At 38.7% G+C, this 13323-nt stretch overlaps 1 protein-coding gene across 3 annotated transcripts in view; it reads left to right on the forward strand.

The window, feature by feature from the left end:
- The window catches only part of egln3 (egl-9 family hypoxia-inducible factor 3), a 43805-nt gene extending 38270 nt beyond the window's left edge, over positions 1 to 5535 (forward strand). For 2 of the 3 annotated variants that reach the window (XM_043697882.1, XM_043697884.1), the window contains exons 4-5: positions 4303 to 4376; positions 4464 to 5535. In XM_043697882.1, the coding sequence (XP_043553817.1) occupies positions 4303 to 4376; positions 4464 to 4495 (106 nt within the window). In that variant the 3' untranslated portion in view covers positions 4496 to 5535. The remainder of the gene's footprint in view (positions 1 to 4302; positions 4377 to 4463) is intronic. The other variant, XM_043697883.1, reaches the window with a different exon arrangement.
- The last annotated feature ends 7788 nt before the right edge of the window (positions 5536 to 13323 follow it).

Raw genomic sequence — 13323 nt, forward strand, 5'->3', positions numbered from 1 at the left:
TGGGGAGAACGTGCAAACTCCACACAGTCAGTCGCCTGAGGCAGGAATTGAACCCAGGTCTCAGGCGCTGTGAGACAGCAGTGCTAACCACTGTGCCACCGTGCCGCCCACTGTATTTGTATTCTTTTATTTCAAGATGGGATGTGGGCATCTCTAGCTAGGTCAGTATTTATTGCTTTTTTCAAATTGCCTTGAGAAGATGGTAATGCACCAATTGTTGAGCCACTGCAGTCCTTGGAACATAGGAAGATAACCATTCAGCTCCTTGAGCTTTTTCCATCTTTCAGTGAGATCATGACTGATCTATGGCCTAATGCCATTTAGCTGCACCTTAAAATCTTTGTTTAACAAAAATTTATCTGTCTCGGATTTAAAATTAACAACTGATCCAGCATCCACTGCCATTTATGTAAGAGAGTTCAAAACATCAACCACCCTTTGTGTGTAAAAGTGCTTCCCAATATTTCTCCTGAATGGTTTTGCACAAATTTTCAGACTATGTCCCCTTGTCGTCGAAGCCCCAACTAATGAAATTAGTTTATCTTTATCTACCCTGTCTTTTCCTGATAATGCCTTGAAGACTTCAATCAGATCACCCCTTAATCTTCTAAATTCTGGAAAAAAAAGCCTAATTTGCATAATCTGTCCTTATATTTAACCCCTGAAGTCCAAGAATCGATCTTGTAAATTTACTTTGTACTCCTTCCAAGCCAATACATCCTAGGTCTACTCACATTATTCTTAAGTAGGGCTAACCTAGACATTTGTGTAACTGCTGCATAACATTTGCAACAAAAACAGAGGTTGCTGGAAAATCTCAGCAGATCTGGCAGCATCTGTGAAGAGAAGTCAGAGTTAACGTTTCAGGTCCGGTGACTCTTCATCAGAACCTCTGCATCCTTTTACTCCTGTCCTCTAGGTATGAAGGCCAGCATTCCTTGAGCTTTGTTGATTATTTTCTGCACCTGTTCCTGATATTTTAAAGATCAACGTCTCTTTGGGCATCCATTGTATTTAACTTAATACCATCTAGAAAGTAATCCAATCTGTCATTTTCTTGGTCCAAAATGGATAACCTCGTAATTGTTTACATTGAACTCCATTGCCACAGTTTTACTCATTCACTTAGTTTATCACTATGTTCAAAATATTCAGTTACCTCATCCTTTATTATAGACTCTACATATTTCCTCATCACATGTTACGCCAACTGGTTTGTAATTCCCTAGTTTTCCACTTTTGCTTTTCTTAAAAAGCAGAGTGACATGCAATTTTCCAATCCGAAGCGAGCTCTCAAAGATCTTAGTCGATCATGTGTTCCCCTACTTCCTTTAACACACTTAAATGGAAATCATCAAGTCTTGGGGATTTCCTCAATACCAACATTTTACTTGCATTAACTTTATTTATTCCCTGTCCTGATCCACTGTTCATTTCCCTGGGATTTCTGGCAAGCTAGCTTCCTTTTCTCTTTTCTCCTGTTCTGTATTGAAGCAAAGTAAATGTGCATATATGCTATTAAGACAAGAGTTTAAGGATTTTAAGACCATGGCAGTGAAGGAACAGCAGTGCAGTTCAAGGCAAGATGGTGTGAGGCTTGGAGGGAAATTGAAGGTGGTTGTGTCCTATGTATTTTCTACCCTTATCCATTTAGATGGTAGAGGCCACATGTTTGAATGGTGCTGTTGATGGATACGTTGGGTATGTTGCTGCAGTATTTTTTTTAGAAGGTACACACTGCTTCCAGTGTGTTAGTGGTGAATGAGATGAATGTTGCAGGTATTAGATGGTGTGCCATTCAAGCATGATGTTTTGTCCTGTATGGTGTTGTGGCTTTTTGAGTTTTCTTGGAGCTATGTCCAACCAGGTTCTAAAGGGTATTGCATCAGAGTCTTAACTTGTCCCTTATGGGCAAACATTAGAAAGACAGGATTTGAGTGACTTGCCACAGAATTCCTTGCCTCTGACCTATTGTAGTTGCAGTTTTTATGACTAGTCCAATTCAGTTTCTGGTTAATGGCAAATTCCATGATGTTGATAACGAGGGATTCAGCAGTGGTAATGCCATTGAATGTCAAGGGGAAGGAGTTAGATGGTTAGGTGTTCCAGCTGATGCTGAAAAATCTGAGGTTTAGTTGCAGATGTTCAGCAATTGAAGGGATGATTCATATTTATATAACAACTTTATCATATCCCAAAGTACTAGATAACAGAAACATTTAAGTTAAGCAAATGCAATGGCTACTTTGCACAAAGCAAGAAACCTCACTGGTTGAGGAAGGAATTTGTATAGAATGCTGAGAGCCCCTTATCCTGGAATATCCTGGTATAGTAGAATTCTATACATTGACAGCAATGGCTTCAACTTTTCTTTGTATCAATAATTGGCTTAGGATGAGTACTACACCTGAGGGACATAGACCAATCAAATAGCTGGCAGCTCTCTAGTTCAAGTAGCAGCAACAATGGGCGGCTTCTGCTTGGATTGCATTCAGTCCCCAATGGGGATTTTTTACTAGAATCAGAAGTGAGTGGTGGCATTGGCTGTTGAGGGTGGCGCAGACTGGCAAAGTTTAATGAGGTTGAGGGTGTGCGGATGGACAAGCTGAGAAGGATTGTGCTCGAAGGATCTCTGGGAACTTTCGCCTCTAGCAGCTCGAGGAGAGCTTCCAAACTTTTCACTTGGAATCAGATTAGGTCTTTCATTGGAAGTATTATGGTGAACTGAGAAGAGGTCTGCAGGTAATTGGCCAATTGAGGATGTCATTTGGCCCAAAAGCAGGCAGACTGCTCAACACCTCCCACGCCATTAAAATTGTAGTGGTGTGGGCAAATTGGCATCAGGAATGGCACCTGCAGAATTACAACTAATTTAATTGTCCCAACTGCTTTTCAACCCACTCTCAGGACAGCACCCCTTCTAGCTCCAAACAAGTAGCTCAGTACATAGAACTTCTACCAACAACTCATAAATGCAGACAATTTTGCAGGCAATGAATAATCCAAATCCAGGCATTCTCTTTATAAAGGCATCTGGCTGCCTTTGTAGTCCTATAAAATACAAACTACCCTGTAAATGAAAAATCATTTCAAGCAACTTTCACACCTTGAGACGTTTGCTAGAGTTCTGTGGCATACATGTGCAAACATAGCACTGTAAACATAACCTGAAAATGGCTATAACCTTTGTCAAACTCTAAAGAAGCCTGATATATAAAGACCCCACCCCCAACAAATGTCTTTGACCTCAGGAACTAATGGGAAACTGTTACCGGCGAGAAATGAATACATTTGTATCATTTAATGATGTTTGTCCACTGACAATGAAATAACAGGATTAAAACAGGAAAATAAAATAAAATTCACAGCTGATGTCCCCTCCATCCCACCATATACGCATTGGAGACAAGGTTTGCCAATATGCAAATTTTAACATGTTTATTGTTTTGAAGTTTTGTTATGATTTGCTTCACTACTTAACAATTGGTAAACAATAGCATTGGGTAATTGCAAACTTGGTTTTTAATTAAAAGACTGGCAAGACAGAAAGCCCAGCAGGTATTAAGTAGCAAATTACCTGTTGATTCATTACTTATATCAAGTTGGACTTTTAGACTTCAAAATAATTTTATAAATTATTGTGGGCATAAAAAGAATCGAATGAAAGTACCCAAGATATTTGAAGAGAAATTTGTGATTTTGGTTCCTGCTGAAAGCTGTCACGTTTGGTCCTGAAATTGACCTAATCTACATTTGAGATAGGTTACCTTTGGAGAGTAAATTAAGCTTTGAGCAGGTGAGGCTAGCTGTTTCACACTGCTACTATGTAGAGGCAACGTTAGTGTTATTCGCCACCAACAGTATATTGCCATCGAGCCAAAAGCACTTTCATAAATGGGTAACACAATATATGAATTTCATTGTCCATGTGATGCAATATGTGTAGGCTCTACATCCCAAAGACTGGCAATTCATATCAAATAAAGCTGTTCACAACAAGCAAGTTAGCAACTGTATCTAACCAGCATATGCTTGCAAAATTCAAAATGCAGTGTCCAGAAGTAGATGTGAAACTACAATTGACCTACATTTGCCAAATACAACTGGAATTAACTTTGCATTCTCCTTGGCAATGCCCCTGCCAGTCAGCGTTCATTTGCCAACCAAATAACAATTTCCTCTCATATTGTATAAATGTTGTTTTTGCTTTGGCATTTCTTGAAAATTGTCCTAATGAGTGCAAGATGAAAAGCTTTGAAAAAATGTACCTCTTTCAGCAAAGCTAATATTTTTGTGTTCCAGATATGCGATCACGGTATGGTACTTTGATGCAGAGGAGAGAGCTGAAGCCAGAACTAGGTACCGTAATCGCACAGGTAAAATGAATTTTGATTAACCTTTTTCTAAAGAAGTTATGTATAATTAGTTCATACAATTTAGTAACTTTCTTTCTTGTTCTTCAGCTTCTGGAGAAGCAACAAGCTTTACATCATGACTGTAAGAGCGGTGAAACTTGACGGATGAGCTAAGCCTTTGAACAGTGGTAATTCACATGATCTTTACATCAACTCCAAAGACAAGTGTCCTTCCACAATAATCTTATTAAATGCCATGTTTATGAATAATAGTGTATGTTGACTCCTGCTCTTATCTATAATAGAGATGGTACTGGCTGCTGTTTAACCTATCTTTCAATGAAAACGGTTTTTAGCAGAATTAATCTGTAATCCAATATTGCACAAAATAAAATTTAATGTTAATTTAATTATGCATAAAAATATAGCAAGCGTGACATGGTGTTAAATATTACGACCATTTTACATAATGAGGTCTAATATTGCACTTTATATAGATTATTTCCAGATTGCAAAGGCGCTGATTAATACATTTTAATGGCTATATTTTTTCTTTTGTATTTAAAAGTAGTTGAATGATTTTGTTTGTGGCATTTTTTTCATCTTCCACCATTGATGGTATTTGACCATCACCTACTGATTGTAATTAAGAATGTTTGTTCAATTTTTGTGTAACGTAAATAAACCTGATAACCTTACAGCTTTATTTAACTTTATTCTATTTATATGGAAGCTAAATATATCATGCAAAACAAAAGCATTTCTCCTAATGTTACGATGAATCTTTATCGCATTTCACTGTGATTAAACTTATTAAGTCTTTTACCTTTTTTCTCCAATGATTTACAGTTTACTCTTGTTTGTGAGCGCATTGTGCATTACTGTATCAAACTTGTGTTAACTATGTCTGAAGAAAGAACACAGCATTACAAGTGAAATATTTTCTGTTGTTGCCTTTTAATAGGGAAGTATAGTTCCATGGGAATTCCTGACGTAACTTGAACATGTGAGCAACAAAATTACTGAATTTGCAACTGGATGCCATCGTGTATGCTGGTCAACAATTTGGCAATTCAGTAGTGGCAATAAACAAGTTGTACTGGAAGGTTTCTTTGAAAACTATATTGCCAGATAATAAAATGGTCCCTCTTATAAGGACACAGATATGATTTTATACAAATATGATTGGTGTGTATTTTTTGTTTCCTCTCCTCTTACTGCAACATTATTAAATGACTATAGTTCTGGTTCCATGTAACTATTCTTTAAATAATTAGGCTTGTTTTCAGTTATCCTGTATTGCTTCATGTTAGAAAAAATATAGATCTTGCCTTTGCTTATAAAATCTGCTTGTTAACATATTTGGCACTGTTAATTTTTAACAGTTGACCAAGAATTTCTTAATTCATAACTGTCTGTGACGTCATGTGGCTGGGAGTTACATAAATCAGCACATATGCAGATGCCCGTTGGCATAAAATTTACATTGTAATAGGCAGTTTTGCCGAAGTAGTCTTTGCTAGTGTTTATACTTGAACATTGAAAAAGGTGTGCTTTATCTACCCAAAATGTACTATATACAATTATTGATGTTTTTCAAAGTATTCACTGGCCAAAAGTGAGAAATATTAAGGAATGTCAGAGGCTGATCTCTAGGCCAGGACTGTTTATTTTTTAAAGAATATACCTTTTCACTATATAAATCAGAGAGTATTAAACATTTCATTGGAAAAGTAAAGATTCTAAAATATATGATAGGCATTATTTTTTGATATGGAGTGTTAATGGTCACAAGGTATCAAAAACACAAGATATGGAATGGAGTGTTTATCCTTTAGAACTGGTGTTCTTATTCCACAGTAGTGTTTAAAACTTATTCATCTGCATAGTTTCGGACATAAAGGAATGCGTTTTGTCCTCAATTATTTCTGAAACAATCTTCATTAATGAACACCAACACATAGAAATTAAAGCTGAATGTACTTACAGAAGATCCGAAGTTCTAACAGTAGGTTGTTTTACAAGTACAATGATCCCTAACCAAAGACTTGAGTAACAGACCACATGTTTGCACAGTGAATTGCTGATGAAACTTGTGTGGTTATTATATTGGCCATTGCACTGACTGTGGCAGAGGGTGCCCGTGTCACCTGGTGAAGCCGTCAGATAGACCGTGGAAAGCCGGACAAATGTGAGGTAATGCATTTGGAAGGTCAAGTACAAGTGGAAATTATACAGCGAATGCCAGAACCCTTTGGAGTATTGGATATGCAGAGGGATCTGTATGTGTAGGTCCATAGATCACTGAAGATAGCAGCGCAGATAGATAAGATTAAAAAAAAGGCTTATAGTGTGCTTGCCTTCATTGAAAGGGGCATTGAGTATAAGGATAGACAAGTTATGCTGCAGCATTATAGAACTTTAGTTAGGCCACACTTGGACTATGGCATATAGTCTGGTCACCACACTACCAGAAGGATGTGGATGTTTTGGAGAAAAGGTGAAACAGATGTTGCCTGCTATGGGATTTTATCTGCAAATAAAGATTGGATAGGCTGAGTTTGTTTTCACTGCAAAACAAGAGTTGAGGGGTGACCTAACAGAAGTTTAGAAGATTGTGAATGACATGGATAGAGTGGAAACTATGAGGTGTTTTCCGCAGTGTGGAAAGGTCAATTAGTAGGAGACATAGGCTCAAGGTGTGAGGGGGATGTTTAAAAGAGATTGCAAGGCGAGGGTGGTGAGTTCCTGGTGTTGCCAGAGGAAGTGGTGGAAAGAGACACAATAGCAGCATTCAAGAAGCGTCTGGATAAATACATAAATAGGAAGGGAATAGAGGGATATAGATTGTGGGAATGAAGATCGTTTTCATCTGAAAAGGCAAAATGTGGTTGCGCAGGCTTGGAGGGCTGAAGGGCCTGTGAATGTGCTGTATTGTTCTTTGTAAGTTTCTTGAAAGGGTGGAGGGTCCTGATCAGTCATTCTGTATCCAACCAAAGCTTTGAACATTGCTATCCCATCCCTGCTTATTCCCACTTCACTCTAGACAACAGGTCACAGCCTCACACCATCATTTCCAGGGCTTGCATGATTGGCATTAGCAAAGCTGCCCACTTCCTTTGGTGTCCTAAAGGAGGGCTACTAATGTTACAGCACAGATCATTACTTTCATTGGTGCTGAAGAGCAGCCAGTTATTTGATTGGCCAATAGTGTTCAGTGGTAAGACAGTGGGGGGACAAAGTGGGAATCTAATGGCTCTTAAATCTTGTCAAGGCTTCCTGGCGATGTAGAAGATTAGATTAGATTCCCTACAGTGTGGAAACAGGCCCTTCGGCACAACAAGTCCACTGACCCTCCGCAGAGTAACCTGCCCAGATGCATTTCCCTCTGACTAATGTACCTAACACTATGGGCAATTCAGCATGGCTAATTCACCTGACCTGCACATCTTTGGACTGTGGGAGGAAGCCCACGCAGACACAGGGAGAATGTGCAAACTCCACACAGACAGTCACCCAAGACTGGAATCGAACCTGGAACCTTGGCGCTGTGAGGCAGCAGTGCTAACCACTGTGTCGCCCTAGAAGCAGGACTATGGACTTCTCACAAAAATTGGTGTACTTAGTTATAAGAATTTGGTAGTTTATTGATTCAAGATCTTGTACTGCTATTAGTACTATATTCAAAGGTGGCATATGAAATGTGTACAGAATTTCCTTGAGCTGAGTAAAACATGCAAGTTTACTGAGGGTATACTTAAAATCATAGAACTGTACAGCAAGGAAACTTTCAGTCCAGCTTCCATGCTGACCAGATATCCTAAGTTTAGCCAGTCCCACGTGCCAGCATTTGGCCCATATCCCTGTAAACCCTTCTTATTCATATACCCATACAGATACATTTTAAATATTGTAATTGTACCAGCCTCCAGCACTTCCTGTATCAGCTCATTCCATACATGCACCACCTTCTGCATTAAAATGTCACTTTGGTTCCTTTTGAATCCTTCCCCTCTTGCAAGAAATTTATGCCATCTACTTTTGGACTCCCACACCCTGGGAAAAGACCTTGGCTATTCACCCTATCCGTACCATCTGTAGATGGATTCTATAGATGGGAGGTTGGCCTTTGTGATTGACCGGGCCAAGTTCACCACTCTCTGTAACCGTCTCCGATCCTTAATGATATTCCATACCAAGTAGTGATACATCCAGACAGAATGCTCTTGATGGCGTACCTATAAAAGTTGGCAAGGGTATTCGCCATCATGCCAAATTCCCTCAGCTGCCTGAGGAAGAAGAGACGTTGTTGGGCCTATATAACCAGTGCATCCACGTGAAGAGTCCAAGAAAGCTTGTTGTGGATGACCACTCACCGAAGCTTGACATTCTGCACTCATTCCACCTCTGTGCTATTAATGTGTAGGGGGGCATGAGTAACATCCCACCAAAAGTCAATAATGTATTCCTTGGTTTTGACAGCATTGAGAGCTAGATTGTTCTCAGTGCACCATTTTTCCAGGTCTTCCACCTCCCAACTATAGTCTGTTTTGTCGCCATCTGAGATTCGACTGACTATGGTGGTGTCATCAGCGAACTTGTTAGTCTAGTATTTGTCGATGCAGCCATGGGTATACAGTAGGTACAATAGGGGGCTGAGTACACAGGGGCTCCAGTGTTGAGTGTTAGTGAGGATGAAATATTGTCCCCAATCTTCACTGATTGTGGCCTGTTGGTCAGGAAACTGAGAATCCAGTTGCAGAGATTGGGGCTTAGTCCGAGATCACTAAATTTAGTAATCAGTCTCGAGGGGATAATAGTGTTAAAGGCTGAACTGCAGTCAGTGAGTAGGATTCTTATGTAGCTGTTCTTGGTGTCAAGATGTTCTAGGAAGGAGTGAAGGGCAAGTGATATGGCATCTGACATGGATTATACCTGTATTATTCCCATAATACCTAATTCCCCTACATGCAAAAACCCATCCAACTGTGCCTTGAATATATTTAATGAAGCTGCCTCTACTGCTTTCTTGGGCAGAGAATTCCATAGATTTACTAGTGCCTGGGAAAAGCAGTTCCTCCTCATCTCTGACCTAAATCTACTCTCCTCATTTTGAGGCAATGTCCCCTAGTCATTGTCTCACCTACCAGCAGAAAGAATTTGCCTCCTCCTATCTTATCTATCCCTTTCATAATTTTATATGTTTCTATAAGATCCCCTCTCATTCTTCTAAATTCTAGCAAGTACAGTTCCAGGCGGCTCAACCCCTTCTCATAGGGTAACCCCCTCCTGTCCAGAATCAACCTCCTCTGATGAACCTCCTCGGGACTGCCTCAGGCAGTATATCCTTCCTCAAGTAAGGAGACCAGAACTGCACACAATACTCCAGGTGTGGCCTCACCGACACCTTGTACTTTGCAATAGAACCTCCCTGCTCTTAAATGGAATCTCTCTAGCAATGAAAACCAATATTCTGCTTGCCTTCCTGATTACCTGTTGCACCTGCAAATCACCTTTTAGTGATTCATGTTACAAGCACTCCTCAGTCCTTCTGCAAAACAGCATGCTGCAATCTTATACTACTTAAATAATTCTCTGACCTTAAATAATTTTTACTTCCAAAGTGGATAACCTCACAATTTCCAACCTTGTACTCTCTTCCAGACCCTTGCCCACTAACTTAACCTACCTAAATCTCTCTGCAGACCCATCACATCCTCTGCACAGTTTGCCTTTCCACTCAAGTTACTGTCATCAGCAAACTTGGATATATTACACTTGGTCTCCTCTTCCAAATCATTTATATATATCATGAACAGTTGCGGGCTGTACAATGACCCCTGCGGCACACCGCTCATCACTGATCTCCAACCAGAGAAACACCCATTTATTTCAACTCTGTTTTCTATTGTTTAATCAGTCCTCTATCCATGCTAGTATATACCCCACAACTTCACGCATTCTTAATTTGTGGATGAGTCTTTTATGTGGCATCTTATCAAAGACCTTCTGGAAATCCAAGTATACAACATCCATCTCTTCAGCTTCATCCAAAACGCTTGTTGCATCCTCAAGAACTCCAGTAAGTTTGTCAAATACGACCTTCCCTTCCTGAATCCATGCTGTGTCTGCCTGATGAAACCCTTTCCTTCCAGATGTTTCACTATTTCTTCTTTAATGATAACCTGCAGCATTTTCCCAACTACAGATGAGGAACCTTGTTGAATGCCTTAACTGAAGTCGATATACATCATATCCACCACTCTGCCCTAATCAATCATCTTCATTACTTCAAGTTGGTGAAACACAACTTTTGCAAAGCCAAGTATCCCTAATCTGTCCTAGCCTCTCCAAATACATGTAAATCCTGTCCCTCAGGATTTCGTCCAACAACCTGCCCACTACTGAGGCCAGGCTCACGAGTCTATAGTTCTCTTACCACCTTCCTTAAATAACGGCACCACATTAGCCATACTCCAGTCTTTTGGCACCTAATTCATGGCTATCACTGATACAATAGCTCAACAAGGGGCCCATTAATCACTTACCTAGTTCCCCATGGAGTTCTAGGATACACTTAATCAGTTCCCGGGGACTTATCTATCTTCATGCGTTTAAGGCATCCAGCACCACTTGATGGGGGCTTGTACAAGGTTCTCACGTGCATGAAAGAAATAAGTGAAGAAACATTATATCTAATTTGGGGCACTACAAACTAGAAAGGACGTAAAGGTTTTGGAGAGGGTATAGAAGAAAATTTACTAAAATAGTTTCTGAGATAAAAGATATTTGAATAGATTGGAGAAGTTGTTTGTTTCCTTTAGAGCAAGGAAGGCTACAAGGAGATTTAATAAGAGCCTTTATCATTGTGAAGCATTTAAGCAGGATAACAAAATTAGTTTGAAGGCTGAAACCAGAGGGCAAATTTAACATGATAAGCAAAATAGCTTGTTAAAATCTTTTTTACACGCAATAATAAATTGCAATTCCTGTTAAGTCAGTAGAAACACATTTAACAAGAGAACATTCGGTAGGGCATGCTGTCGTGTTGAGTTCAAGTGATTATGCTGTATTAAAGCCTCCTTGAGGTTTTTTCCCAGCCTGGTTGATGTTCTGTACTTATAATGCTGAAAAAGTATGTTAAGAGCTTTCCTTTCACAGAGATGACTTCGAGCTAACCCATGTGCGTAATCTGCTCTAAAAATGCTGTTCATATTTTAATGGCTGTGACAAATTCCTTCACAGCAATTGAGACAATACACAAAGTTATAAATAAAATTCACCCCATTCTTTAGAAAAAAAACATTTAGACCAATTTCCCAATAACATTTTAAAAGAAAAACCTAGGTTTTGATTGTTGAAACTAATTGATTCATTTTTGAGATGTATTTTCGAACTTAGACTAACAAGTGTTAGAAAATCTTAACTGTTCCAACTTTTAGTGACAAATATAATAAATGCTTACAAGAGGAAACTAAAGCCACACCTAAAAGGAATTTCATGGATATACTGAAAGAGCAGGTTGGTGGAACTACGTGCATTACTCTTGGAGGAACTGTTACAAGCTCTATACTGCACTACTAAAATACAAGAGAAAAGTCTTCCTCACAAGTGAAATGTGCAATTTGCAGTCCTTATTTATTCATGCATTCATTCTGATATACTAAAGTAGTTTTTGTTGGTGTGAATGTTCTCTAATATAGTGCTGCAAAATTTCTTTCGTTGCAAAAACATCATTTCAATCGTAAGCAGTAAACTGTCTAATTAACTTTCCAAAATGAATGCTGGTGAGCTTTAATACAATGTTAAACTTGCACATCCTGTTTAAAATCCTGGGAGGTTCATTGATATTTAATTACCAATTATTTGGAAAAAAATAATTGATGTGATTTTCATCAACTTAAAACTCAAAGTTTGAGCAACGTTGTGATAGATTTCAGTGATCTATCTGTTAATGGTCATGGGCAAGTGAGTGAAGAATTGCGGTTGAAACAGGAGCAGGTTACAGCATTGAGTTTTAGAATATGCTGAGGTATTGTTTTCAGAACTCAATATAAAAAGAAAATTAAAATGCTCCTTCAAGCATGGAATGAAAGCAACCACAGTATGTTTTAATTACATCCAATGGTGAGCATTGACACAAAAATATATTTTTCAATTTACACCTAGTTAATGAGCTAAAACATCCGAGCTCCATGAATTATATAGTATTTTGTAGGTTTATGCTACCAATGAAATTGCTGTAGAAACAAGCTGTTAAGAAACGCGTTATTTATCAAAATTATAGTTATTCTGATATGTTCTGTTTATTAAATAATCTTTGTTACTTTCAAATGAATAGATCCAAAATATTCCTGTGTTGTTTTCACATTATGTTGTGATGCATTGCACAGATTTTCTCTAAATCAATGACCGTCAATCAACACAGCATTATTTTAAAAAGAACGGATCATCCACTTTGTTGGAATATGTGCTTTCCTGTGACCACTATAATTTCAAATCCCTTCCGTGTTCAGGGTTTATGTGGCTGAGGCCGCCACTAGTTTATTTCTAAAAGTTACCGTCCATTTTTTTTTGAGATGTTGCACATAATTATCCTAGTTCATCCAGATTGTTATAACATCAAATTATTAAATTTCTCAGGCAATCTAAGGGTTATCCACCAAAGCATAATGTAATTTAGAAATTTAAAAAAAAATACATTTGACTTGCAATGCAGTCCAGTTAGCATAAACAGTTAAATCAGGCTGTTACGTCTTACAGCCAGTATGTTAGTAAATCTTTACGAGACATCCTCCAATATCATCGCTGTCACCAAAGGACATACAGATCTCATTATCCACTGTGCCTCAGATCATTTGCATGATACTACTGGAAGCATGCTGTTCTTTGTAGTCTACTAGTTTAACGTTAGCCCAGGCACTTAAGTATCTGAAGAATGTAGGTTGTACTGAATGTAGGCTGAACC

The sequence above is a fragment of the Chiloscyllium plagiosum genome, chromosome 10 (assembly GCF_004010195.1).
Source record: "Chiloscyllium plagiosum isolate BGI_BamShark_2017 chromosome 10, ASM401019v2, whole genome shotgun sequence".
In the NCBI taxonomy this organism is placed as follows: Eukaryota; Metazoa; Chordata; class Chondrichthyes; order Orectolobiformes; family Hemiscylliidae; genus Chiloscyllium; species Chiloscyllium plagiosum.